Consider the following 26,304-nt stretch of genomic DNA (forward strand, 5'->3'; position numbering starts at 1 on the left):
TAATTTCTGCTGTTGTTAATCTTTGTTTGTCTTTTTGTTTTATTGTCCAGATTTCACTTCCATACATTGACTGGTAGGGCTAATGTATTGTATACTTTTAGTCTGGTTTGTTTTTGAACTGGGTATGGTTTAAATATAGAGTTAATTACACCTGTTATTTTTAAATATTTTGCAATTTTAACGTTTATATCTTTTTAATTTTCCTATGTGATCATACATCCTAGGTAGTTAAATGAATTCACCTGTTCTAAGATCTTGTTATCTATTACTATTTTAGTTCTTGCTGGATCTTGTCGTTTAAATGCCAAAGTTTTTGATTTTTCTGTTGATATTATCATACCATAATCTTTGGCTATCTCATATCTCATTTAGATCTAAAATAGCTTTCTGTAAGTTATTATTATTATTCGTGACACCTCCAAGGAGTCCGAAGACTCATCACGGGAGGACACCAACAACTGTCTCAACTACTACACCGAACCTCTACTATGAATCATCTCCATCAACCGCCCGCTTCCACCACTACCACAACTAGTATTTTTTTTGTCTGTAAATTGCATGTGTTCTGAAGGGTCGATTTATCTGTATGCAGGATGAAAAACCTGAGTTTCAGGGAGAAAAAACCCTGCTACCTCCTTATGAGATCGGCTAACTCACCTTCGATTGAAAATCGTCCAGATAAAGATTCCTCCCGTCGCGACGAGAATCGAACTTAAGCCTATTCCAATCGAAGGGCACAATGTACTGTCGTTCTTCCAATTGCGCTACGGAGGCACTTATCTTCAGAATTTGTAATTATTATTTGGTCATCGGCAAAAAGGAGAGTGTTTAAGTTCACTGTAGGAGAAAGTTTAATTCCTTCATGTAAATTTTTATTCCATTTTATTATTATTTCATTTAAGTAGATATTAAAAAGTTGCTGAGAGGGGACATCCCTGTTGGACCCCCTTGGTATATCTCTCTCATATATAATAGCTCGTGATTTAATTTTATTTGTATTTGATTATTTTCATATATACTTGTGATAGCTTTTAGGATATTATTTGGTATTTGTCTTTCTTTTAATATGTTAAGTAATATGTTTCTTTTAACTTTGTCAAATGCTTTTTCAAAGTCAATAAATGCAATATGTGTTTCTAAATTGTATTCTCTTCTTTTCTCTATTATTAATTTTAGACAAAAGGCCAGGGCTATAAGAAATTATATACTTGATTTAATCCTTTATCCAAGAGTAAGCAAATAAATTTGCACCTGAAATATTTTTCAGGACTGGGGCAACTCATGGTAAAGGTGGTATGACATCACATCACTTGCCTTAGTATCCCATAATGTGAAGTACATCTCCTTGCAGACATGTATAATATATAAATTATCTGTAACATATACTCATAAGGTTATGTGCTTTGCATTATGGGATACTAAAGCAAGTGATGTGAAGTCATTAGCTTCTATATATGAGTTTCCCTAGTCTTGATTGTTGAAAGCATTGAAGGTGGTGTACTACCCAGTCCTGAAGATATTTTCAGACACAAACTTTGTTTGCACAAATTTGGATAAAGGATTAAACTAAATTTATTCCTAGTCCTGATTATAATTCAGGTGCAAACTTTGTTTACACTTGGATAAAAGATTAAACCAAATATTCTTGATATCTTTAATTTATAGTATAACCAAGCAGAAAAAAACTTCCAACAACTATCTCTAATCCAGAGTATTTTAATAACAAGGTGTGACACCTTTTGGCAACTTATATATGAAAATATGACTTCTGCATCTTCAACCTTAATATCACCTCTGGATCTGGCTCCCACTGACAAGACCTCAATAAACGTCAAAACTGGTCTGGGTAGTGACCCTTCCCATAATGTATAGCATTATACATGTCTGCAAGGATATGTGCTTTGCATTATGGGATACTAAGGCAAGTGATGTGAAGTCATTAGTTTCTATATACAAGTTGCCCTAGTCCTGATCGTATTTCAAGAGCAAACTTGTTTGCTTACACTTGGATAAAGGATTAAACAAAGTATAGGTAGTCTTCGACTTACGACGGGGTTCCGTTCCAACATCTCCGTCGTAAGTCGAGAACTTTTTTTTAATTCTTGATTTGTTTGATTTCGGTTATATTTTCATAAATTAGGTTTCTATTTAACTTAAAACGGTTAAAAATATATAAAGTTACATAAACATTTATAAATTATTTATTAGCACATATACATATAAATAAATACAAAATTAAGAAAGAAAAATTTAATTAAAAAACTACATAAACACATCAAAAATGGTGCATTTTTGAAATTCCTTTAAATAGTATATTAGTTAACATTAACAAAAAACTTATTAACGATGTCTTTAATTAAACAGGCGAGTTACTGTAACTCATTTGGACGATATATGGTTATTTCTCGCAATCGGGAGCAGCTTTTTTAATCAGAAAATTGGTTAATGTCTGTTGGTTTTTTTTTCCTTTTCTTCTTCATGTATTTCACGATAACATCTGACTGCTTTTCGAATTTGCTTTTCGACTTTGGTGAAGCAATCAGTATCTTGATCAATATTTTCGAGTAGCTGAAGTCCTTGACTTAGTTCAGAAAATATTTCAACTAATCCTTTTACAGTAAAATTTTTTAACGATTTCTCTTCTTCATCTTCCTCATTATTCCTTTCTTCTACAACTCTTTCTTCTTCTTATTATTCAGGCCTACATGGAGTCAAAAGACTCATCGTGAGAGGTCCTTCCTAAGAAACACAAAGTATATCAAGACTCATCAAGGGGAGGTCTCCACCTAAGAAACACAAAGTCTATCATACCACTCCTTGAATTCATTGACCATTCTCGCTCTCACCACTCCATTAGGCAATGCATTCCATCGTTCAACCACACTCCATGCAAAGAAACCACTCTGCACCCTCTTGCTCACAGTTTCCTTTCATAACTTCCAGGGATGGCCTCCTGTCATCACTCCTACACGCTGTTCAGCCAAGCAAAAGAACTCCCCAGTGTCAACCCTGTAATAACCTCTCAACAGTTTAAAAGTCTCAATCACATCACCACTCCTTCTATCCACCAAACTTTGCAGTCCACATTCCCTCAGCCGATCCTCATAACTAACATTGTACAGTCCTGAAACCATCTTTGTTATCTGCCTTTGTACCCTTTCCACAGTTAATTTATCCCCTTCAAATCCTGGGGACCAAATCTAAGAACAATAGTCCAAGTGTGGTCTGATCAGGTTCTTATACAACGGAATAATAACTGTTTTATCTCTACAAGTCAGTGTCCTTCTCATTATTGCAGCAATCATCTGTGTTACCTTCACCGCCTTTGCAATATTATTATTATTCCTGATACCTCCAAGGAGTCCAAAGACTCATCGTGGGAGGACACCTACAACTGTCTCAACCACTACACCAAACCTCTATTACGAATCATCTCCATCAACGCCATCTACCGCCCACTTCCACCACAACTAGTATTTTTTGTCTGTAAATTGTGTGTGTGATCTGAATGGCCAATTTGTCTGTGAGATGAAAAACCCGAGTTTCTGGGAGAAAAAACCCTGCTAATGTCCCCTAAATTTCAGGTTTCTATCAATCATCAATCCCAGATATCTTGTCTCCCCTACTTCCTCCAGTATAACTCCTCCCATAGAGTATGCAGTGTCCCATTGATGTTTCCCAAACCTCAAGACCTTACATTTTGATGCATTAAACTGATACCCCCATTCATTTGCCCATCGATCTAGCTTATTCAAATCCTCTTGCAGGGCTGCTATATCTGCACTATTACTAATATTCCTTCCCAGCTTTGCATCATCTGCAAACAACTGAACATCCCCCTTCAATCCACTGACAATGTCATTGATATAAAGGTTAAACAATATAGGTCCCACCACTGAGCCCTGTGGGACCCCACTTGTAATCACTCTGCTTCCTTGAAACTGCCCCACCATACACAACTCTCTAATACCTATCGGACAGTCAATCCTGAATCCAGTTGACCAATCTGATCCAGACCCATGTACTGCAACTTAAATATAAGTTTATCATGTGGCACCCTGTCAAATGCCTTCGCTAAGTCTAAGAAAATGGCAGTATATGCCTTTCCGTCATCTAATGCTCTTGTAACTTTATCATAAAAGGCTAGCATATTGCTAAAACAAGAGTGCCCCTTCACAAATACATGTTGACTCTCACAGATAACATTACCTTCATCTGTGCAATGCTGTATACAGTCCTTCACTACTTTCTCCAAGATCTTACTAACTACTGACGACACACAAACTGGTCTATAATTAGACACTTTCAGTCTGCTAGCTCCCTTATGCAATGGCACTATCTTACCTTCCTTCCATTCACCGGGCACCTTTCCAGTAGCCAGACTTTCATTGAAAAGCCAGGTCAAAGGCACTGTCAGTTTCCTAGCACATTCTCTCAAAATGTGTGGTGAAATACCATCTAGTCCCACAGCTTTACTGACATCCAGAGTACTCAGTATTTGAAACACACTCTCCTCCTGTACCTCTAAACCTTGAACCTGCTCTATTCCTCTAGCATTAAAACTGACTCCACTAGGATGAAATAATGCAATAAAGTGGGCATTGAACAATTCTACTATGTCCTCTGCATCAGTCACTCTATTCCCATTTTTATCCCACAATATCATTCTTCCACAGTCATTTCTCCTCCAAATTGGCCACATATCTAAAAAATTTCCTAGGATTTTCTTTGGATCTTAGGGCTAATCTCCTTTTATATTCCAGTTTCATCTTCCTTACCATACTAGTCACTCTTCTGGCCTGTGTCTTATACTCTTCATGCATCTTCTCTTCTCCTGTTTCCTTATATCTCTTCCACAGCCTCTTTTTCGCAAGCGATTCCTGTTTAATATTGTTTGTCATTCAATTTATCCAAATTGTGTCCTCATGTTGACTCGTTGTATACAATTTACCATTATTGCTAACGATTATTCTTTCATAATTTCCCACGCACTAATGATATCCCGGCCTTCCAATTTCTCCCTCCATGAAACTTCTCCAAGTTGATGTCTTAGACTATTATAATCACCTGTCTTATAATTCCACATATGTTCCCATCTGTTTGAGACTCCTGCATGTCTATTCATTTTCCAAGTCAAAACCATATGGTCACTCTCTCCAACTGGTGGGAGAGATGTCATCTCAATTATTATCAACTCTTCTGATGCTATAACCAAATCCAAAACTCTTGAACCTCTTGTTCCCTCTGTTACATGTTGCCTAAGACATTTGTCCTTCAAGAATTCTAGAAACTCCATTCTCCTATTGCTACATGCATCTTCCTCTCTCCAATTTATACTTCTGTAGTTAAAATCTCCCATAACAATCATTCTTCTTGCACTTGCCAAACTCAACTGTCTAAACATTTCCTGGTCCATACCCTCTGTATTCCTGGGTCTGTAGCAACACCCCACTAAATATCCTGTCTTGCCCACCTCTACTTCACACCATATACTTTCAAAATCATTAGTGTCACTGCCTTCCAAGGTCTCTACTCTTAGAGGACATAGGTCGTCACTTATCATAAGCAGTACTCTACCACCACGCATTCCCTTCCTATCCTGCCAAAAAATGCTGTACCCAGCGACTTCTACTCCTGTTATTATATCTTCTTCTGTCAACCACATCTCAGTGATCACAATAACTTTTGGCTAGGCTGATGCTATTTGCGCCACCAATTCCTCTCCCTTATTCCAGATACTCCTGGCATTAGTATATAGCATATAAATGCTGTTGTTTCTATACCCAGCATTATACCCTCTAGACTCCCCTGAGCTCAGTGTTACCTGATGTTGTCTCCCTTCTCCCAAGTACCCATTCCCACAAGAGGCCACTCCTGCTACCATCCTCCCTGAGACACACTGACTTTTTCAGAACAGCAATCTCTCCAGATGCCTACGTCCTTCCTCATTCAAATGTAAGTGGTCTCTTGCATACAATTTCTCTCTTTCCTCAAATGCAATCAAAGCATCCACATATTCCAGTCCTCTCTTATCACACATTCTAGCTATTATGTCATTCAATATTACCGCTCTTCTGCTCAGTTCGTCATTATCATACCTAGGCAACACACACACTATCTTTCTTCTCTGTGTCTTCTTTCATACCACCTCAAGCAAGAATCTCCCATTTCTCACTGCCCTATTTACACCACCACTCAAGTCATTTGTTCCTACCATCACAATCATCTCATCCACCCTTTCACCTCACTTAACTGCCAAAGCTACCTTTTCTATCGTTCCTCCTGGCAAACACTCCTCACGTATCCTATCTTGAACACCATGAATCATTAAGTCCCCATACATTATACCTCTTGTCATTCCCTCTCTCCGATTGTTTCCATTTTCTCCTCTTCTTTCATTCCCATACCTCTCTCATTCTCTCTCTCCTCCTCTAGCACTCCCATACCTCTCTCTCATTCCGTCTCTCCTAATGTTTCCATTCTCTCCTCTTCTAGCATTCCCATTTCCCTCTCTCCTGCTGTTTTCATTTTCTCCTCTTCTAGCACTCCCATACCTCTCACTCATTCCATTCTCTCCTCTTCTAGCACTGCCATACCTCTCTCATTCCGTCTCTCCTACTGTTTCCATTCTCTCCTCCTCTAGCACTCCCCTGCCTCTCTCTCTCATTCTGTCTCTCCTACTGTTTCCATTCTCTCCTCTTCTAGCACTTCCATACCTCTCTCTCTCTCTCTCTCCTGTTTCCATTTCCATATCCAATTCCATTCTCTCCTCTTTTATCATTCACAAATTTCTCTCCTCCTATAATTCCCAAAATGATCCCTCTCCCCTACTCCGATTTGCCTTGCATTTATCTCTTCCATTCTTCTAATCTCATCTTTCATACTTATCATACTTCTCCCAAGACATTCCACCTCCTCTTTCAGCTCCTCTATCTCCCTCTGCAGGTCAGTCACTCTAAATCGAAATTCACTCTCCCAAACAAAACCATCTAAACTTTCACAGTCACTCATGCCTTCTACACTATCAACTATTATTTTCTCATTCACATTTTTTCTTCATTCTCTCCTATCACGCTACTCGTCTTCCTCTATTCATTTCCCGTTCCTGGAGCAACAAGGTCGGTTATTGAGATATCTGCTACATTTATTTCCGCCCGCTGCCTGTACTTTAAACACGCACACACCCCATCCTCTCTCACAAGCCAGACATCTAATTCCCGAGACGCATACATGCCACAAACTCCCTTATTATATTGCTTATAACAGAGTGCCCAAATGGCGGAGGACTTGGCAACACGTCATGTGCGACTGCAGATGAATCCGCCAACATTCGTTCATTTTGGAAAATCAAGTCTTGATCAGTCAGTTCACCTTCTATATTGGTAATATTGATTTCTAGATCCAGTTTTCTTGCAATTTCAACAATTTCTTCACCAATTTGTTCTAACATACTATACTCATTGTACTCTTCGAGTGTCTCCTGCAGTAGTAACTTCCAAATTCCTCTTCCTCGCATACATTGTTCCGATACTTCCTTCCATTAAATCCAATGTTCTGAATACATTGGTTAATATCGTAATTTTTCCAAAAATCGCATAATGTTGTAGCATCGTTGTCCATTGCTGTTATTGCTTGAGAAAATGTAGTTTTCAGATAATATGTCTTGAATGTAGCAATCGAACCTTGATCCATAGGTTCAATCACAACTGTTGTATTGCACGGGAGATACATCACATTTATATTTTCATTCAAATCACCAATGTGAAGAGGATGTCCTGGAGCAATGTCATGCAGCAATAGAATTTTAAAAGGAATGTTTTTTCAAGACAGTAGACACGTACTTGTGGAATAAAACAATTTAAGAACCAGACTTCAAATAAAACAATTGTCATCCAAGCCTTAGGATTACTCCTGTAGTAAACCTGCAATTTATTCTTGTCAACTTAAATCTTTAACAAGTTTACCGACTAATAATCGGCAAAAGTATGATAGAAAAATAAGGGTATGATAGTGAGTGTAAACAAAATGAAAGAGCGTGTGTTGTATGGATTATCCCTAGTAAGAGGTGTGTTGAGAGTTTAACAAAATCGTACCAACCCGGTGCAACCGTAAAGAATGTAAACGAGTCAATTAGAATGCAAAAACAGCGGGTGAAGGAATTCACAGTGGAAGTGGGTACAAATGATTTGAAAGGAAACAAAATGGCTATGAGTGAGGATGTGAAGAAATTGCTCGAGGTAGCAAAAGAAAACAGTGAGAGAGTTAGTATGGTGAGTCTGCTGCCACGGCATGACAGTGAAGAGTATAGAAGGAGGGCCATAATTGCTAATGACTTTATGAGTGAATTATGTTTGATGAGTGATGTGGAATTTGTGGATGTGTGGAATGAGTTCGATGGGCGAAAGGATTTATATAAAATAGATGGATTACATTTGAATGGATCTGGTGTGAGGAGACTTGAAAAGGTGTTGTCGAATGTGGTGGAAGTGAATGTACAGAACCAGGGAAACTAGAGTTATTAGGGGGGGGGTAGATATGCAGATTTTAGGGACACAGTTGAGTGTGTGAATGTATGTAATATGCCCAAACGAGTAGGAAAGACCACAAATTAGAATGGGATAGTTATTATAAGGTATCAAAATAGGGATGGGACAAATCAGCTTCTTCAGTTCATGTATACAAATGCCAGAAGTATTAGGAACAAGAAGGAAGAATTTTTGGCCTTGGTTGACACTTCCAGATCACAGGTTATTGGCATTAGTGAAACATGGGGGACAGAAGATGACACAGCTAGTGGGACTGAATGTGAGGGGTATGGTGTGTTCAGGAGAGACAGGGAGAATAAAATGGGAGGAGGTGTATTATCGATGATAGCGGATGAGTTACAACCAAGGAGAATAGAAGTGGAACTGCAGGAGAGAAAAGAGCACATTTGAGGCTATTTGGTGTGTGAGATTGAGACTAACAAAACAAAATATACAGTTGGGTACTGCTATAGACCAAGTGATGGAATAGATGGTATGTATAAGCAAAGAGAAGAAATGAGTGGAAGGAGGGTAATTATTATGGGAGATTTCAACTATGGTAAAATTAACTGGAAGGAGGAGAGGACACGTGGGAGGAAGGAATTGGATTTTATGCATTTATTATGGGATAACTATCTGCGACAACTTGTAATGGAAAATACTAGGGGTCAGAGAGTGCTTGACCTAGTAACCGCATCTGAGAATTTGGCTGTAACAAATTAGACCACGTTGCCACCAACTGGTGAGAGCGATCATAGGGTCTTGACTTGGAGGTGACTAAAGGTGTGGAATTTAGAATTAAGTGGGGTACATGTGGAATTATTGGGCTGGTAAGTATGACAAGCTTAGGAGAGATTGATTGGTACAGTGCCATGGCATGTAAAACTGCAAGGACTAGAAGTTGATAGTGCATGGGAGGCGGTTAAGAAGTGTTCGCATGAAGCAATGGCTGACTGTATACCTAGAGTCCAAATAATAAATCATGTAGGAGTTAAATGGATGAATAACACCATTAAGCTTGAGCTGAAAAAAAAGAACCAACTATGGAGGGAATTTAAGGAGAAAAGTGACCGGCAGGGACATGAATGGTATAAAGCACAGGCCAGAAGGGTAACGCGTGTATAAGAAAAGCAAAAGCGGATTATGAAAGAACATTAACCATGCAAGCTAAAGAGAATCCCAAACAGTTTTTTTGATATTTTGCAAGTAAAAGAAAAAATGAATATGGCATAATGATTTTAAAGAATGCCAATGGTAGGGAGGTAATCGAATCAGTTGATATAGTGGAATTACTGAGTGAGCACTTTGCAAGAGTATATCATCCAGGTGGTGACATTGCAGGAATGAATGAACCAATAGCTTATACGGTAATTGTGGTGAATGAGGTGGAGGTTATAAGTATATTACAAAACCTCAATGTCAATACATCTGTGGGATTGGATGGTATACCAGCTCGTGTCATACGAGAAGCAACTAAAGAATTGCAAGTACCCTTGACCATTCTTTTAATCTGAGTCACGGATCAGGGTTAGTCCCGAGGGGGGTGGAAAGAGGAAAAAATAGTCCCACTGCATAAAGGAGGTTCCAAGACTGCTGTTGTAAATTACCGACCAATTAGCATATTAGGAATCGTTGTCAAGGTCTTGGAGAAATAGTCAAGATAAGAATACAGGATTGGATAGATGAAATTGGGATACTGTATGGGTGACAACATGGTTTTGTGAAGGGTAGATCATGCCTCAGTAATTTGCTCACGTTTTATAACACAGTAACGACTGAACTGGATAAGGGTAATGGATTTTCAGTGATTCTACTAGACCTTGCCTAACTCTTTGATAGGATACCACATGGAACTCTAATCAGTAAACTGGAGCAGATGAGGGATGGATATAGGGTTGGCGAGATGGATAGGAGGGTGGTTGATGGAGAGATACCAGAGAGTGGTTTATTCAGGAGTGGAGTCCAAATGATGGACTGTGACTAGTGCTGTGCCGCAGGGTTCTATTCTTGGACCACTACTTTTCAATTTGTTCATTAACGATATAGGAAAGGATCTGAGAGGAAGTGTTCACTTGTTTGCTGATGATGCAAAGTTGGGTATAGCAATTGTGAGTGCACAGGATGTCAAAATTTTTCAGGATGATTTGGATAGTTTGGAGGACTGAGCTAAGGAAAATGGATGTCAATTTAATGTGGCAAAGTGTAAGGTTATGCATTTTGGAGTGAAAAGATTAGCAGCAGTATATCACATTGGTGGAACAGTATTCCAGGAGATTGATGAGGCCAGGGATTTGGGAGTGTTGGTGGATAGGGAGTTGAAGTTTAGGGGGGGCACATTGCAAAAGTGGCTCAAACAGCTCATCAAATCATTTGCTTACTGGAAAATACTTTAACGAGCAGAGACAACCAAGTTATTGGTCCCCTATATCGAGCCCTGATAAGACCCCATCTGGACTACTGTACCTGCCCAGATATGGGTGCCAGGATTTCTTCTTTTGATGGGGAGAAGGTGGAGAGGATCCAGAGATGAGTGACCAAGATGGTGGCAGGTCTGTGGAATGAACCTTATGAGAACAGGTTTAAGATTTGTGGGTTGCAAAAATTGGTTGATAGGCAGAAAAGGGGTGATATGATTGAGACATTCAAATAACTGAAGGGTTTCTATAAGATTAATCCCGAAGATATTTTTGAGAATAGGGCTGGTGGTGGGAGAACTAGGGGCCATACATGGAAGGTGGGCAAAAATGTGGTTAACAGTGGTGTTAGAGCTAGGTTCTTTACTTGGACAGTGGTAAATGAGTGGAATAAGCTGCCAAAGTCTGTTGTGGGTGCTATGACCGTGAATGAGTTTAAGGCGAGGTATGATAGATACTGTGTGAAAGACGAATAGTTTTTCTTGACATGATGTTAGGGGCTCCCTCGATGAGTCTGTTGACTCCTTGGAGTTGTCCGTAATAATAATAATAGTAGTTTTTCAAAGCTCTGGGGTTTTGTGAACAGTGAACAAGAAATGGTTTTAATTTAAAACCAGAAGCATTTTCTCAAAGAAGAAGCATAATCCTATATTTAAATGTCTTAAAACCAGGCGACGATGTAGCTTTTGTGTGAATGCAAGTTCGTTCTGGCATTCTTTTCCAGAACAGTCCGGTTTCATATATGTTAAAAATCTGGTCTAGCAAATAGCCTTCATCTTTTATCATCTTTTTCAGATTTTTCTTGAAAATTTCAGCAGTTTCAAAATCTGAACTAGCAGCTTCTGCAGTTATTATTATTATTATTATTACCCAAGACATCATGGAGTCAAAGACTCATCTGGGAGATCCTTCACACACACACACACACACACATCTCATCATAACGTGTCTTAAACACACTCAAACTCCTTGCAGACACCACAAAATCAGGCAAGGCATTCCAATCATTCACAACTCTGCACAAAAAAAACCTGCCTCTCACTCCCCTACTCACACCCTCTTTATACAGTTTCCAGGGATGACCTCTGGTTCTTCCCTGATCTCCCACTATTTTCTATAGAACTTCTCCACCACTGATCTTATAAAAACTCCTTATCAACTTGTAGGTCTCTATTATATCTCCCCTCTTCCTTCTCTCCACCAGACTCTGCAAATTACATCTTCTCAATCTTTCCTCATACTCAACATTTCAGAGGTCAGAAACTACCTTAATCAGTCATCTCTGGACTCTTTCCAACATCTCTTCATCCTTCTGAAAACCCAGTGACCAAATCTGGGCACAATAGTCCATGTGTGGCCTAATCAAAGCCGTATACAATGGAACAAGAATCTCCCTACTTCTATACGTCAGTGTTCTCCGCATTATTCCCAGAAGTCTTTGTGTTGTCTTCACAATTTTGGAGAGTCCCCTAAATTTTAGATCCTTATCCACTATCACCCCCAGATCTCTTATTTCCTCTACCTCCAACAATATATTCTCACCAAGCATAAATGCTGCATTACATCTTTGTTTTCCAAATTTTAAAACCTTACATTTCGCAAAATTGAACGCACATCCCCATTTCCGTGCCCAATCACTCTATTTATTCGAGTCTTCTTGCAAGGCCACAACATTTTCACTACTCTTTATGGTTTGTCCCAACTTTGCATCATCTGCAAACAACTGAATATCTCCATCCAAATCTTTGCCAATATCATTAATATACAAGTTAAATAGTAATGGCTCTAAAACAGACCCCTGAGGCACTCCACTAGTGACTTTCCTTTTCTTGGATATCGCACCCCCATACACAACGTGTTGATACCTATCAGATAGCCCGTCTCCAATCCAATCCAATGCACTAATCTAATATCCAACCCCATCTGCTCTAGTTTGACTGTCAACTTATCATGAAGTACTCTATCAAAAGCTTTTGCGAAATCCAAGTAATTACTGTGTATCCTTCTCCTCTGTCCAAGGAAGTGGTCACTTTATTGTAATAAGTAAGTAGATTACTAAAACATGACCATCCTTTAGCAAATCCATGCTGCCCATCTAAGATTATACCATTGTTGTAAACCCAACACTGGATCCTAGTTCTCACAAGCTTCTCCAACAACTTAATCACAACACCTGACACAGAGATAGGCCTATAGTTTGATGCTTGAGTTCGTTCACCTCCTTTATGAAGTGGCACAATCTTGCCCTCCTTCCACTCTTTAGGAACTTGACCAAGTGCAAGATTCGTATTAAAAAAAAATATGTCAAGGCAGGTGTCAACTCTCTGGCACATTCCTTCAGAATACACGGTGATAAATTATCAAGTCCCACAGCCTTATTTACATCTAGTTTACTCAACTCCCCAAACACCTCTTGCTCACTTATAGTCAGTCTCTACTCCCCATCATCAACTGATCTCAATCTCTCCATGAAGTCACATTCACAAGATTGAAAGATCTTTATGAACTGCTCATTAAGTATCTCCACCACACATTCTGCAACAGCTGTCTTTATACCATTTCCTCCAATCAATATCATCCTTCCATAATCATTCTTTCTTTTGCTGGCTACATATCGAAAGAACTCCCTAGGATTCTTTTTGGCTTCATTAGCTGATTGCTGTTCATACCTCTCTTTAGCTACTCTCACCAACCAAGTCACCCTCCTTGCCTGGTCTTTGTAGACCTCATGAAATTGGTTACTTCCACTTCTCTTATGCTGCCTCCACAATGCCCTTTTTCTCTGTATCACATGCTTAATCTCTTTATTCATCCATCTCACATCTACCTTATTTAACCTTCTCACCCTTGGAATACATTTAGACATTGCATCTGCTAGATAGTTTTTGAAAATCCCCCAAGCTGCATTGATCTCTTTTCCAGCTAACTCCTCATTACATGCTACACCCGCAAGCTGTCTCCTGAGCTCTTCATAATCACCCCCCCCCCTTGTAGTTCGACATATACCCTTTTCTCACAGGGATCCTTGCTCTGCTGGCAACCACCAAGGTAATCACCTCATGATCACTTTCACCAATTGGTGGATGATTTGACACCTCATTTATAATTACATACTCTGATGAGATGATCAAATCCAAGACCCTAAATCATCGTGTGCCCTCTGCTACACACTGTCTGAGGTAGTTATCCCTCAAAAACTCAAGAAACTCATTTTCTTTACTTCTATTTGCTATCTCTTCATTCCAGTCTATATTGCCATAATTAAAATCACCCATAATGATCATCCTTTTCTTATTTGCTTGGCTAATTTGACTATACATTTCACTATCACCACCATCCACATTACCAGATCTATAACAACATCCCACCAAGTATTTGATTCTATTCACTTCTATCTCACACCATACTGCCTCAAAACCACTGGCCCTATTTCCCTCTTGCATCTCTACCTTGTATGGACATAACTCCATCATCAATTGCACCCCCCTCCCTTTTTACCCCTTCTATCCTCACGAAACATATCATACCCTTCCATCTCTATTCCTGTCAGGATGTCGTCCTCATCTAACCATGTCTCACTTATTCTGACAATCTTTGTGTGAATAGATGCAATTAGTGCAACCATTTCATCCGCCTTGTTTCTTATACTTCTAGCATTGGTATACCTATGCCTATACAAACACAACAGCTAGTTCCACTGATACCGCTCATTAGATGTGATCTCTCCATGCTGGACTGGGGCCATTTCCCTTTCTGCTTCTTCATTTTAGAACCCTTTTCAATTCCATCTGTTTCCTCTTGATCCCTGGTCATCCCATTTCTTTCCTGCCTACACATGCTCTCACCTCCTCTTGGAGCATCCACATTTCTCATGCTGTGTACCCCTGTCCACCCTGAGCCTCCCCGTTTCCCTGCTCCTCTTGCACACCCATTCTCTCATTTTCTATACTCATACCACTCACTTCCCCCATTCATATCCACTTCTTCAATCTCTCCTGCTCTTCCACATCACTCCCCTCTTGATCTGATTCATTCTCTCTATTCACTTCTCTACCTTCCAGCAGCAGTCTCTCCAAGCAACTCACACACCATAACCACTCAAATGCAGTCCATCGCTCCCATACAGCTCACTTCGTCCCTCAAACTCATTCCACACATTAACAAACTGTATTCCCATCTCCTCACACATTTCGGTCAGAATATCATTCATAATCCTTGCTCTCTGCCTCATTTCACCACAGTCGTACCTAGGCAATACACTGACTACCCTTCCTGTCACACTATTCTCTTTTATCTTTCCAAGCAGCCTCCTGATATCCATTCTGACACACTCTTTGTCCTCTCTCAAATCATTCATACCTATTAATACTTTTGCTCGCGCCTCCTCATATCCAATGCCTGAATCACTCTACTCATTTTACCGCCTGAAAAACATACCTTGTGCATTTTATCCTCTAGCACACCTTTAATAATGGAGTCGCCATACAACACCACTCGCGAAGTGTGACCATACCATCTGAGGTTAGCTCTGCTAACCTCAGATGGTATGGTCACTAAAACAGAACAGAAGAGAAAAGATTAGCAAAACAAGTGTTCTTTGCCAGGTTGGCAATAAAATGATCCAGGAGGAAGAACAAGATCTAGATGGATTGATATAGAAAAAGTACCTCACAAGACAGAAATATAAGATCTGATAATGGTGGCATCTTAACAGATAAGATTTGGAGGAAAGCTGCTGATTGGAAGTTAGTAGTGGCATAACGTTTTCATGTAGTACTATTATAACATCCTGTACATCCCCCTGAAGGTACATGTCAGGAATGTGATGATAATGATGGTAAAGTTCTGTACCACTTAGAGCAGGGGTTCCCAACCTTTTTGTTTCCTACAGCACATTCTAAAATACCAATAGGGTGACAGGCACCATCTATTTTTTCAAGCAAATTTTTTGAATTCATTTGTTAAATGAATACATACAAAGTTTACATTATAATCAAATGTTTTATTACTTAAAAGTTTACATTATATAAAAATTTAAATATATATATATATATATATATATATATATATATATATATATGTGTGTGTGTATGTGTGTGTGTGTGTAAGTAAGTGTGATCTTTGGCATTGCATTTCATTGGCCAGTGCTTCATAATTAGGAGAATATGATGATATTCCAGTTCTTAAACTGGAATGAACAACTTCGAATGCGCGTCTACTTTACATTGCATGCGTTTAATACTCGTCATGGGTCATTAATGCATGCGTCATATAGCATGCCATGAATTGTTGTGTGATTATTTCAAACTATACGGCACACAGTTGAACAGCGGCAGGCACACACAAATTGGTTGACGGGCGCCAATGTGCCCGCAGACATAGGGTTGGGTAACCCCTGACTTAGAGGTTTAGTTTATTATTTCCTTCAAATAGGGAAGATATGTCTTTGCAATATAAGTGCTCAATGAATACACCATAGCCCAGTTTGTGAACACAAGACAGTAGGATTGTGGAGTTGGCTTGGCTAGGATAGGCTATATATTGTGCACCACTAGTCCTTTCATAGACTATTAATTATTAAAGAAATAACTAATTAAGAAATGAAACACAGAATTCGCAAAAAGCAAAGAATAATGACAGGAACCCGATACAAAAAGTGCTGAACTTGCTAGATAAAGATAACAAAGAGATCACCTAAATAACAAGTTTTAAATTACATATATGATAAAGGTATTATGCCTGAAGACTGGTCAACATCTGTAACATTACCAATGGCAAGTATTTACATGGCATTTGGTATTCAGAGCAATCAGTTTCATGAGTCATGTTCTTAAAATCATAACAATCACACATGGAATAAGAAGTAAATACAAAGAAGCTGCTGTTGGAAGTGCAGGTAACCCTCGTATACCGCGGTACTTATACAATGCGGTCTAAAATTGTAGTAACCCTTGTTGAACGTGGTACTTATACAACACGGTTCCGATAAAAACACGGTCTACAAATTGTAGTAACCCTTTATCTTTTCATATGTTTTTCACTGCATGCCTTAAAAATCAAATTTCATCTTTGTTAAATTTGTGTCTGCCTGTATCCTGCATGTAATTATAAGTAGCAAATTTATATTAAGGAGTAATGCCCTTGCAAGCATGTACATCAATTGTATACCTTATAAAGTGTTTATTGTTAAAAATCGTCTTCGTTTTCTGCCAGGAAAGCACATTAAAAATCATAAGTGTGCATCTCAAGCTGAGCACTTTATTTTCTGGTGAGTTACATACATAATTAATATGTAATGCATTTTTTATGTAAAAAATTTATTTTTATAGTAATGGCCACAAACTGCAACGAAAGGGAAAAACCAACATTGAAAACAAAATTGATTTCTCTCGAAGAAAAAATTAAAATCATGGATTGGTTGAAAAATGGAGAAAAACCAGTTGTTGTAAGGACTGAATTTAAATGAATCAACAATTCGAACAAACAAAATGAACATAAAATCCGAGAAAGTGTTTATTGCTGGGCCAACGATAAGTGCAAAACACATTGCTCGTGTACGCGATATTCTAATGGAAAAATGGAGAGAAATCTCTAATGATTTTGACAGAAGATTGCACCTCAAAAGAAAATTCCTATGGATTGAAATCTTATTAAACAAAAAAACTCTCAAGGTTTATAAATATTTATGATGCAGACCAGGTGTTCAATGCAGATGAATCTGGGTTATATTAGAAAAAAGTGCAAAAACGCACCTATATTTTGAAAAATGAAAGATCAGCTCCTGGATTCCAAGTTTCCAAAGATAGAATTACTCTACTGTTTTGTAGTAATGCATCAAGTGATTACATGACACACCAATGTTTATTAACTGATCCTCAAATCCTTGTGCGATGAAAGATTAAAATATGCACTTTATTTCATTTTGCCTAAAACAGTTATGCATTATGTGCAATGAAGTTTACACGTACAATTTGTAATTTTTGTAATATGTATTTGTTTTATAGTTTATATGTTTTCTTAACCTTACATGAATTACCTGAATTAAATAAAAATATTTTTTTTTGTTGGATATGTCATTGTTGTTTATAAAAAAAAAAAAAAAATCAGAACCTAAGCCTAATTTTTCTATGTGATCTGAGTCTCGCATAACGCGATTTATATAACGCGGAATTTTTGTGGAACCTAACATCCGTGTTATACGAGGGTTACCTGTACTAGATTTATATATGTGGGAACAAAAAAAAAAACTATCATTATGTGTACAGAAACGTGTGAATTAGAAACTGAAGAAATGCGAATCAGGTTCACGAATTACTTCATTGAATTTCAAGATTTCCAAAAAAGCTTTTTAGAAAGTTTGTCATGAGCAACTATTAAGTATACAGCACAGTATTGAACTGGATAGAAAAGATATATTAGGATTTTTTGAAACCAAAAATTTAAGAACAGGAGATTAAATTAAGAAGAAAAGGAGTATGATGGGACTGTATAATTCTGTTTAATGTTTACTCAGAATATATAATTTTTAGAGATAGGCAGATTCAAGCATCTTAAAAAAATAAGATGCAGAACAAAAAGATGACATGAAAAGACTTTCAGAAGATGAAACGAGTACTAACATGCAATCCAAATATGGATTTAGGTCCAAGATGGAGAATAATAAAATATTATTATTATTATTATTATTTTGACACCTCCAGGAAGTCCAAAGACTCATTGAGGGAGGGCACCTGCTCTACAATTCTGTCTCAACCACTCAATCCACCAACTGACCACAACCACACCAATGCCATCTACCGTCAACCACCACCACTAGTATTTCCACAGACAACACAAGCATCCATAACCACGTTGGGATTCGAACCCGCAGCCTTTTGGCTGGAGAGCGAATATGCTAACCACTCAGCCAGCCAGGCTGATTAATTAAATGGAGATAAATCATGGGCATTAAACAAAAAATGACATCATCCAAAATGTGAATACAGAGATGACTAACAGGATGTTCTGGGTTTTTAGAGTATTCAACAAAGGAGTAATGGAAGAAATAAAATAAGATAAAATTTATATTTAATATATATATATATATATATATATATATATATATATATATATATATATATATATATAGTGACAAAGCTAAGGTCAACCTCCTTGGATACATTATTAGTAACAATAAATACCAATACAACAACTAATAATGAAAGGTGAGGGAGGGAAAATTTAACACAATAGAGATAGAGGAAGAAGGAAATCATGGCTGGGAATCTTATGATATAACTTTGTTGTATCATTTGGTCTAGTTGATTCCATATGGTGTATTCTACGTTGTTGGAAATTTCATTAAAGAACTTGCGGCAATTAATATCACTTTTATTCAGTTCGTATCTCGTGTGTTGGATCCTTTCTCTAACAAGCGCCAATGAAGTGCGTAGATAAATTTTTTTAGCTGATGTAGAGTTGATATGACCTCTGATTATAAGGAACTTAGGAATTATGGAGAATTCCCTGCAACGTTTAAGGAACGTTAAGTGGTTCAAAAGTTTGGCTTTTCTTCATATCAACTCTACATCAGCTAAAAAAATTTATCTACGCACTTCATTGGCACTTGTTAGAGAAAGGATCCAACACACGAGATACGAACTGAATAAAAGTGATATTAATTGCCGCAAGTTCTTTGATGAAATTTCCAACAACGTAGAATACACCATATGGAATCAACTAGACCAAATGATACAACAAAGTTACGTAAAAACTTTCAAACTTTATAAGGACAAACAAATTAGAAAATTCAACGAACTTTACAAGAAAAAATATCGGACACAAAACAACCTCCCAGATGACAAAGTGATTTTCAATTTGTCAAATCATAACCTCACAAGAAATGAATCTGATATTCTCAAAAAAGGTTTAATTTCGCGATTACGCCCAAAAACATTCCTAAAATGGATTTTATGTGTGGAATTGAAAAAGGCACCTGCTATATCCACTACCAAAAAACATTGCCGACACTATTAGATTCAAAAGTACAATAATCCTAGCCAAAGCAAAACAACCTGTTCTCAACACGTCTCCTTATGATAGAAAGGCAATTCTCAACTTGAAGAAAAATAAAGATATCATTATTACAAAAGCTGATAAAGGAAATTCTACAGTTATCCTCAACTCTAAAGATTATTATGATAAGTTAAACGTATTACTATCAGACACCTCAACTTATAAAATCCTAGACAGAGACCCCACAATTAAAAATCATAATGAAACAAACCAACTAATCAGAAATTATAACAATTGGCAAGAAGAAATGAAGAGAACACTTAAATCCTCACATCCTATCACCCCAAGACTATATGGAACACCTAAAATACATAAACAGGATATACCTCTCCGTCCAATAGTTGATGGAAGATCATCACCAACCTACCTTTTGGCAAAGCATCTTGCAAACTTATTAAATAATAAAATAAGATCAACAGAATCCTATATCAAGAATGGTCAACATTTTGTAAATAAACTCCAAGCCATTAAGATTGCACCAACTGACATGCTAGCAAGCCTAGATGTTGTATCCTTTTTCACCAATGTTCCAGTAGAAGAGGTAATAAACATCATCCAAAACCTCTTTCCTCTAGACATCACACAGATGTTTAGACACTGTCTTCAATCTAATTTCTTCAAGGTTAACAACACCATATACCAACAATTAGAAGGCCTAGCAATGGGAAGCCCACTATCACCATCTTGTGCAGACCTTTTCATGGAAAAACTTGAAAAAGAAATTCTCTCTGCAATCTTCCCGAGACCATCTACATGGCGGAGATATGTGGATGATATATTCATCATATGGCAAGACAGCTTAGACAGCCTTAAATCGTTTGTAGATAAAATCAACTCAATACATAGCAAGATAAAATTCACTCTGAAGTAGAAAACAACAACCAACTGCACTTTTTAGATATTTTGATAAAAAAACAACCTAACAGTGTCAAATTATCCATTTACAGAAAGCCCACAGATACTGGAAGATATCTTCACTATACTTCAAACCATCACAAGTCACACAAACTGAGTATTATCCACATGTTGAAACATAGAGCCAAAAAGTTTATATCAGAAGAGGAGGATACACAGAATGAACTCTCACTAATAGCCAACACATTATCACAAAATGGATATCCTCAAAATATCATCAAAAAATATCTATACAATGACAACCCCAGACAAGAAGAATCCCACCATCAGCACGTTTCTACTGTAGCGATACCTTTCATCAAGTCAATTTCTTATCAAATAGCAAGAATACTAAGAGCCCACAACATCAGAGTGTTCTTCAAACCAACCACCAACATCAGACAAGTTTTAGGATCTCCAAAAGATAAAGTTCCGTTCTACAAATATCCAGGAGTATGTTACATTCCCTGCTCCTGTGGTCTTGCCTACATCGGACAAACTTCACGAAGTTTAGAAATTAGACAAAAAGAACATGTTGGTGATGTAAACCACAACAGAAGCATCTCTTCCAGCTTAGCACATCATTTCTGCACGTCTAACCACACGATAGATGGGCAAAACAGCTCCATGCCATATCTCGATGACGACTACAGGCATCGTGTGTACTAATAACCGGCGGAAACCTCAACAGAAATCAGGGTGTAATTCTAAACAGTTCGTGGAAAAACCTGATCCTCTCTCTAAATCAATCTGAACTACAGCTAGCCAGTAACAACATTATACGTTTACAACAAACATGCATGCGTGATAATGAATAAGAACAATAAGTCATCTCTGTCACGCGAAACGTGTAACCATAGATACTAGTTTGGTTTACAATGTTTTTTATGTTCCTTTTAATTTGCATTTAGTAACTTTCATATCTCCGTTAATACCTTGAAAAAGCCAGACAGTTTGCTGGCGAAACTGGTAGGTTTGAATATATGTTTTTTATTGTAAAATACTGGTCTGTATTAATAAAATTGTATTTCTAGGTTCCTTTGTTATTCAAAACTATTAAAAGTAATGAATATTCTTTCTTTTATTACAGAATAATGAGGATTGCCTTTGAAGGCTTAAAAAATTTAAAGCAGCTGTCATATCAGTGAACTACTTAATAAAATGTGCTAGTTAAGGACAAATACATGGATTCTTGTATAGGATTCATGTTTTAGGTAGCATTGAAGTGCAAGTAATTCTCATGCTGAAGGCTGTATTCTCATAAGCTCTTTAACTTTTGAAACTTTACATTTAAAATGCAAATGTTGATACTTGACAGTAAAACTGTAATGCATATTTTTTATCTTAAATTCTTGAGGCTAATTGACTTCTCTAGGACACTTCTGTAATTTTTAACAATAACACAACACGTGCAAGGTCACAAGACCTATAACTCAACTGGGCCATGTGATATGTGGAGAGGTGATTAACGAGAAAGAAGTAATCTATTAAAATGTTCTATAAAAGTTGTGGATTATCATTGGGGAAAACAGTATGATTGGGATTGTCCCAAAGAACAGAGCTGATGGAATGAAGGAAGATGAGTTCATTTGGTATGCTTGGAGTTGGACCATATATTGGTGTTGACCAGTTTATTCTAATCCTTGCATGATTAGAATAAAGTGGAGGAATGGTCATAGTCACATATGTTTCTGCATTATGGAGAAAGTGCCTGAAGCAAGTCTTTGATAAAGGGATTACCTATTAAGTGGATTGTCCTCTTTTATATATCATCAAGAATTTTCAAGGAGGTTTGTGTGCAGCATCCCAAATGTGAGAACAGCATTCCAAGGTTTGGTCAGATCCAAGACTGAGTTTTAGGAAATGAGCAGGAGAGAAGTAATGTTTGATTAAAAAAGAATGCCATTTTTAGAGGCCAAGGAGGCTATTGGTGTAATATATTTGTGTCAGGATAAGGGTTTGCTAGTTACAGGATGGTTGTTAATTCTGAAACACAATTTTTAAGCTCAACTGGAGGTATTCCATATGGATGAGGAGACTTATCAATGTCATGACTGAACAGGATTTTTCTGATCTTCTGGTGAAAGATCAGAGGAGGAGGCATGCAATGGGCAGTTTGTAGTAGTACAGGGATGGAGAGCCAGTCTCATGTGGAGGCAGCAGAGTTTTTCATCCTGCAAAACAGCAAACTGGCAAGAAGAAAACCAGTTTTAAATTATACTTATTATGGTTCATTTTTCTTCCTTTATACAGTAATCTATCATTTATCAGGCAGCCACAGCTGGAAGACGGTTTGCTTTTCTGTTAGGTGAAGGATCAGATAAGTGAAAGTACAGTTGCATGTAAAAGGTTTAGTTAATTGCTTCTTTAGGTTTCATCTCTATTAATGGTGGTTGATGATCATTAGGACTTATTCTTCTCTGTTGTCTGCATTCCTAAATATAGAGCCTCTTTTTTTTTTTATTTGTTTGTAGTTCTCATTGTTTGAATATAAGTTTTTTATTGTAAAATACTGGTCTGTATTAATAAAATTGTATTTCTATTATAAAACGACCAAAAATGCATACTTTAAACAAAGGAACCTTTTTAGGTTCTTTTCTTCATATTTAGCTTTATGTATTGATTTATGAAAATACTGCAATTAAAGATAAAATTTCAGAGCATACTAAAAGAGTTTCTCTCTGTCCCATGAAAATGAACTGTTTGAAACAATCAGGCTAGTAAAATTATTAAAAGCACTAACAGAAATGAATATATGGAATCTGAGGAAGAGTGTCTCTTTTAAATGGTACACTACTAAGACAACTCTGATGTCAAAGGCTATAGTCTGGAAAGCTTTTAAAAACTAAGTTTCAAAGGAAGACATGTTCCCCTCCCTCTGACTTGCTATAAAACAATGCACATTTATTATCCTTTTTTTTTTTTTTGATGCAGCAAACTTACTTTCTTATGTAGTATAACAAAATATACAAATTATTACCTTGTCACCTGCATGCTTTTTGAGCAAAAAAGGGAAGATTCGCTCATGAAGAAAATTTGGGCTGTTTTGCCTATTTTCACAACCATAAATGAATGTATTGTGCTTCAGACTATGTCCATGCAGATCACAGTAAAGAAATACTTCATGCTCTTCCATTAACCTAGAGATAGGTTAAAGAAAACATTTAAAATACATTCATGCACTGGTGTCTAAAACCTAAGGAAGAATACTATTTCTGAAGATTACAACCACAAATTCAGACAAATCAGCTTGTGGCAATTTGTATAACTGATGATTTCAAGTAGAAAGTGGGTGCACATTCACATTTTCAAATCACACATAAAGAGGTCACATGGTAGCATTCAATAGGATAAAAGGCAGAAGGCTGCAATAAGTGAACTGTATTTGAAGGAAGCTCTTTACGTGAAGGAATAAAGTTGCAAACTTGGATGTCCAAAGACATATCTAGATGATTTCATGCAGGGAAGAATTATTGTAAAGCTTGAGGAAGGCCATAGAATTACTGATATTGCTAGAGAGTTTGGAATCTCACATAGCATTGTATCCAGGCTCTAGACAGCACATTTCAAACCAATGGAATTGTTCCAGATGTTTGCTAAGAGATTGCCTTTGCTCTACCATGGAGCATGAAGACAGATTTTTAGCTATAACAGCAAAATGTAATCGACACCCCACAGCAGGTCAGTTTGCAAGTTAGCTCCATTCAAGCACAGGTATGTGGATATCTCAACAAACCATGGCAAGATGTCTGTGATAAGTAGGCCTATACACCTGAAGGCCTATAGTCTGCATCCCTTTATCCAAAGTTCATCGTAGAGCACGTTTCAGATACAACACCACACTCATCGTGATTTGTATACATAAAAATTGTATTAAACACCCATGGGTTAATTTACTCTTTACAGATGAGAGTGGTTTTAATCCTGTCTCTGATTCTAGATGACACTTGATCTGGTGTGAAAGTGGTACTGCTTGCCATAGCAAGAATATTCTTGAAAGGGATAAATATTGTGGTGCTGGGGTCATGGTGTGGGGAGGCATTAAGTTTAATGGATGCACCGAACTACAAGTGCTGAAAAAAGGGACTATGACAAGTGAATGATATTGCAACAAAGTTCTTCAATGTCACATTCAATTATTCTCTGGTACTGTAAGTGAAGAATTCATTTTTATGGATGACAATGCCATACCACATCATACACAAGCAGTGGAGATACTTCTGGAGACTGAGGATATTAATCTACTTGAGTGATCAGCACACTCCACAGCTCTCAACCCCCATATAACACGTTTGGGATGCAATAGACAGACATGTTCAAAATTCCCCTCCAGAAAACAAACAAGACCTTATCCTTGCTCTGAAGAAGTGGGTCAGTTTGCCTCACAAACTCCTGAATCACTCAGTGCTAAGCATGGTATGAAATTATGAGAGCTGCATTGTAGTTCAGGATGGACATGGTCCATAATGAAATGTCTCTCTGCATAGTTTTCTATAAGCACTGTACATTATTTCCTTAACTATGTCTTTAAAAAATTTCTAACTTTTGCCAAAAATGTATTGCAATTTAATTTGTACAAAATTTATAATACATTTTTTGTGTAATATAATTTATTAGCATGCTGGCAATAAATTTACGTTCACATTTGGCTGTAGTCATGGGAATTTTTTTCATATGCAGGTAAAAATGTAGTTCGTCCTTAGCTTTTGGACACCAGTGTATAAGATACTTATATATCAAATCTTATAGTACTATAAATTTTGTTATAAGAATAATAATTAAATTTCAATAATGGCAATCCTATTTTGATTTTAATTCAAAGAAAACCATCACACAAAATAATTTCTTCATATTTTACATAAAACAGTGCAATATAATATAATAAAACAGGAGTAAATGATTACAAAAGGAAGAATTGAGAAATGCTGAAACCACCACACAAGTATCAAGATCATTCTAATTTTGTTATATTAATATCAAAGGAAGCTATGTATGTTTCAACCAATAGCAAATATGAAATGAGCATTTTAAACTACCATGAAAATTTAACTCTTAAGTCAAAATTACTATGCTTTAAATAAGTTGTTGGATTATTTAGAATCAATAGTAAGCTAAGGCCACGAGAAAGCATACTGCATCTCTCAAATCCACATGTATGTTTGGCAGTTTGCAGCAGTTAAAACGAGGAGTCTGGGCAAAAAAAAAATCCTGCTATCTTCATCTATGAACTTTCCTTGAATCCTTAACTGAATATAAACCCAACTTTTCCTCTAACTAAAACAAGTTTTTTCAGATTTTGCCACATATGTACTGGTCAGACTGAACAGGATAAATAGCAACCACAAATGCAGAAGAGATTATTTACCTGAAGCATTTCATTTCAAAAACCAACAGTTTCTTCTCTGCTTCTCTGTAGA

The 26,304-nt window shown here is 37.2% G+C and overlaps 1 protein-coding gene across 1 annotated transcript in view; it reads right to left on the reverse strand.

The window, feature by feature from the left end:
* Positions 1 to 26,304, reverse strand: part of LOC150092693 (cytosolic carboxypeptidase 2-like) — a 354,069-nt gene that overhangs the window by 113,033 nt on the left and 214,732 nt on the right. Inside the window, exon 12 of the mRNA XM_090414258.1 lies at positions 23,868 to 24,027. Coding sequence (XP_090270384.1) covers positions 23,868 to 24,027 — 160 coding nt within the window. The remainder of the gene's footprint in view (positions 1 to 23,867; positions 24,028 to 26,304) is intronic.

Source organism: Typopeltis vanoorti, chromosome 25 (genome assembly GCF_054136105.1).
Source record: "Typopeltis vanoorti isolate ZY-2024b chromosome 25, IOZ_Tvanoo_1.0, whole genome shotgun sequence".
NCBI lineage: Eukaryota > Metazoa > Arthropoda > Arachnida > Uropygi > Thelyphonidae > Typopeltis > Typopeltis vanoorti.